We start from the raw sequence: 3,575 nt of genomic DNA on the forward strand, positions 1-3,575 counted from the left end.
CGAGAATGAAAGAGATGACTCTTAGTTCCTCAACTTAATAAAACTGATGCCCCTAAGACCCTATTTATAAAGAGAGGCTTGAAATGACTTATTTTTCTTTTTGATGTGGTACATGGTATTTATAAGAAAAACTAAGGAATATGTTTGTACTACTCTCGATGTGGTACAAAACCACTTTTCATATTAAAAGGTAAAACTTTGGAACATCAGTTCTCATTCATCTTTTACTCATTTTGAGCGTGTAAATATGCGTTGGAATTCCCTCAAAAGGAGAATACATTCCAATAAATACACACCACTAACACATAATGTGTCTCACCCATATAAAGTCTCAAAATGATTCACAACTTAGTTTAAAATACTAAGGTTGTCCACCAAGTAATTGCAGTAATTTCCATGGCAGCTGCGGCTCCAAGAGGAAAGGATGGTGCTTGGTAGCATAAAAAGAGTTATGTCGAGAGATTCACAAAATTTCGTTGATTAAAGGTAAGTTTTCTCATGCAAACTTTTCTTGTAAATATGACCGTGACATATATTTATATTTAATATCTTCACGTTCATATCCAGTGTCGTTATATATATATATATATTTATATATTTGTGCTAAATTTTTGGTCAAATGAGCTTGATCGGATTGTAAAGAAGGATGTTTGGTTTAACATTGTTTTATTTGTAAATGAAGTTACTTAAAGTGGTACACTGAACTAACCTATCACCTGTGTAGGCAACTAAATGGGCTCTAACTATTGACCAAGTTTTTTCTTTACTATTGTATCAAATGACGGATGACAAAAACCTTCATGCAGTAAAAGTTGAGTTATGTGTTTATGCATAGCTTCTGTAAGATGAATTCCGTCCCAGTTGACATATTTGCTAGGATCTGCGCATGTGGTTGTTCCTGGAAACCCGCAAAATGTGTGTTGATTGAAGTTAAATATCCCATCAACAGCTCCACAACATGCCTTGAAGGGCTCCTCGATTTGGTACTTCTGTCGATTTGAAAGTATGGTCATATATGCATTCCAGGAATCTCCGTAAAGGATTGCTCTATCCGGGTATTGTTTCTGGAATCCTTCTATTTTTTTCTGAAGTATTTGGTTATGCATCATAATTGCTGTGTTAATAATCGTTACACATCCCATTTTATCGAGGTTTTTTAGCGGACATAGTGAGACGTCTGATGCCAGGCACCCTACAGGAGGTAGTCCTTGAACTACAATGTATTTTGCTCCATTTTGCAGCAATGTCTGTCATAAAGCACAGTATATATGTCATCAGTAGTTGAACTTAAACCTTATACAATTATTAGTTGAATATATATTTTCATTATATTAATGCTTACCCTTAAGAGTTGGTTGATGTGAAGAATACAGGAATCTGTGAGCATCTGCATGGAGATTGAAGTTTTGAAACTACGAGAGTAGTCATTCACCCCCAACTCACCGATCCAGAAAAGTGCATTCTCGAAATCAGGATTGCAAGAATTAAGGTCTTGTCCTTTACATATCTGTTGCTGGTAATAAGTATTAAACCAGTCTATCTGCATCTTCATGCTCAAATGCATTTTCCATGCCAAGTTTTGACCAATCCTATATTTAGCAAAGATGTCACTTTGAAGAGATGTTGCGCCAGCTACTGCAAAGTTGACGCCCACGGAGAAATTAGCTGTTAGAGATTTAAATGGTTGCGGAGGTGGCAGGGCAAGAGATTCACAAAGGAAATCAAGAACGAGGCGACCATCACACATTCGATTGGCAGGCTTTCCAAACCCAATTTTACCATAAGGAGAGTGTGCACCGAAAAAGAATTGGGAAAGAGCACCCATGGCTTGAGCATTTCCGGTGTCTGTGTATGAGCCTCCAAAAGCAAATACCTTAGAGAAACTACCCTTAAAACTAAAACTTAAAGACATAGATGATGTAGATGGTGAACTTGAATGTGCTTCAGAGTTTGATGTTGAGGAATTAATCTTCACATCAGAGTTTGATGTTGAAGATGCTGAAGAATTAAGCTCGGCATTTGAAGATGATGTTGGTGAATCTGCTGAGGGTGGTGTTTCAGATTGTGGTGATGATGAGGTAGATGAGGTTGGAGGGGGCTCGCTTGGGGGTGAACTTTGAGGAGAATCGCTTTGGGATGGATTCGGGGCAGACTGGTCAGAGGATGGTGTGGATGAGGTTGGAGGAGGCTCGGTTGGGGGCAAACTTGGAGGAGACTCGCCAGAAGATGGTGTGGATGAATCTGGAGGAGATTCGTTTGAGGATGAATCTGAGGAAGATTGGGCAGAAGATGGTGTGGATGAGGTTGGAGGAGGCTCGGTTGGGGGCAAACTTGGAGGGGACTGGCCAGAAGATGGTGTAGATGAATCTGGAGGAGATTGGTTTGAGGATGAATCTGAGGAAGATTGGGCAGACGATGGTGTAGATGAATTTGAATGTGACTGACTTGATGTTGAACTTGTAGAAGACTGACTTGAGGAAGAACTTGAAGAAGACTGGTCAGAGGATGGTGTAGATGAACTTGGAGGGGAGTGACTCGAGGATGGCAATGATGAACCTGGAGAAGATTGGCTTGAGGATGAACTTGGCGTAGACTGGCTTGAGGAAGGTGTGGACGAACCAGATGAAGATTGTCCTGAGGATGAACTTGATGAATAATGGCTTGAAGAATGTGCGGGTTTGCCAGGAGGAGACTGGCTTGAGGATGGTGGTGCAGAAGAATCTGAAGGAGACTGACTTGTAGACGAACTTGGAGGAGAATGGTCTGATGATGGTGTAGATGAATCTGGCGATGGTGGAGATGGAGGCGGTTGTTGTGATGGTGGTGGTATTGGATTTGGAGGAGCTTGTGCAGGTGCTGGAGTAGATGTTGAACTAGAAGACGATGATGAATGAGAGCCCGATGATTTTGAGTGTGATGATGTCGAATCAGATGGTGGCGATTGTGAGTGTGAAGGAGACGTTGGAGTTGATTTTGAACTAGAAGACGACGATGAATGAGAGCCCGATGATTTTGAGTGTGATGATGTCGAATCAGATGGTGGCGATTGTGAGTGTGAAGGAGATGGTGGAGTTGATGTTGAACTAGAAGAAGACGATGAATGAGAGTCCGATGATTTTGAGCTGTGTGATGATGTGGAATCTGATGGCGGCGATTGTGAGTCTGAAGGAGATGGTGGAGTTGATGTTAAAGTAGAAGACGACGACGATGATTTGGAGTCCGATGAAGGAGAAGAAGATCCTGGACAAGGAGGACAAACAGGACAAGGAGGACAATGGGCTCTAACGCTTGCAAGTGGAGTAAAAAACAGGAGCAAGAAAAAAAACAGTTCGAATGTAAGGAAACATATATTGGTCTTCATCCTGTTGCATATAATCAGGACACTCTCTGATTGTCCTTTTAGCTAAATTGTAATCTGTTTCCAATATGATTATATATACGTTAAACTCTCTCCTCTTATTAGTAAATGAATGCCAGGACCTCCTTATAATTAGGATACAGCAACAGAAATTGTCCTAAATTTGATGATTTAGAGACTGTATATTGACTTGCTATTAGCCTCAAAGCATCTAGTT

At 40.6% G+C, this 3,575-nt stretch overlaps 1 protein-coding gene across 1 annotated transcript; it reads right to left on the bottom strand.

Moving 5' to 3' along the window:
- Positions 1–634: 634 nt before the first annotated feature.
- Positions 635–3,361, bottom strand: LOC141660937 (uncharacterized). Its single transcript, XM_074467916.1, has 2 exons — positions 1,343–3,361; positions 635–1,247 (listed from the first exon to the last, which is right to left on the bottom strand). Exons 1-2 carry the CDS (start codon positions 3,359–3,361, stop codon positions 744–746), a joined length of 2,523 nt encoding a protein of 840 aa, XP_074324017.1. The 3' UTR covers positions 635–743.
- Positions 3,362–3,575: the final 214 nt, after the last annotated feature.

The sequence above is a fragment of the Apium graveolens genome, chromosome 5 (genome assembly GCF_009905375.1).
Source record: "Apium graveolens cultivar Ventura chromosome 5, ASM990537v1, whole genome shotgun sequence".
Lineage (NCBI taxonomy): Eukaryota > Viridiplantae > Streptophyta > Magnoliopsida > Apiales > Apiaceae > Apium > Apium graveolens.

Excerpts from the sequence above, each read along its gene's own strand:
- LOC141660937 (XM_074467916.1), bottom strand. The coding sequence starts at position 3,361 with ATGAAGACCAATATATGTTTCCTTACATTCGAACTGTTTTTTTTCTTG. Across the intron at positions 1,248-1,342 it reads ACATCAACCAACTCTTAAGG|ACATTGCTGCAAAATGGAGC; the intron begins GTAAGCATTAAT and ends GCTTTATGACAG.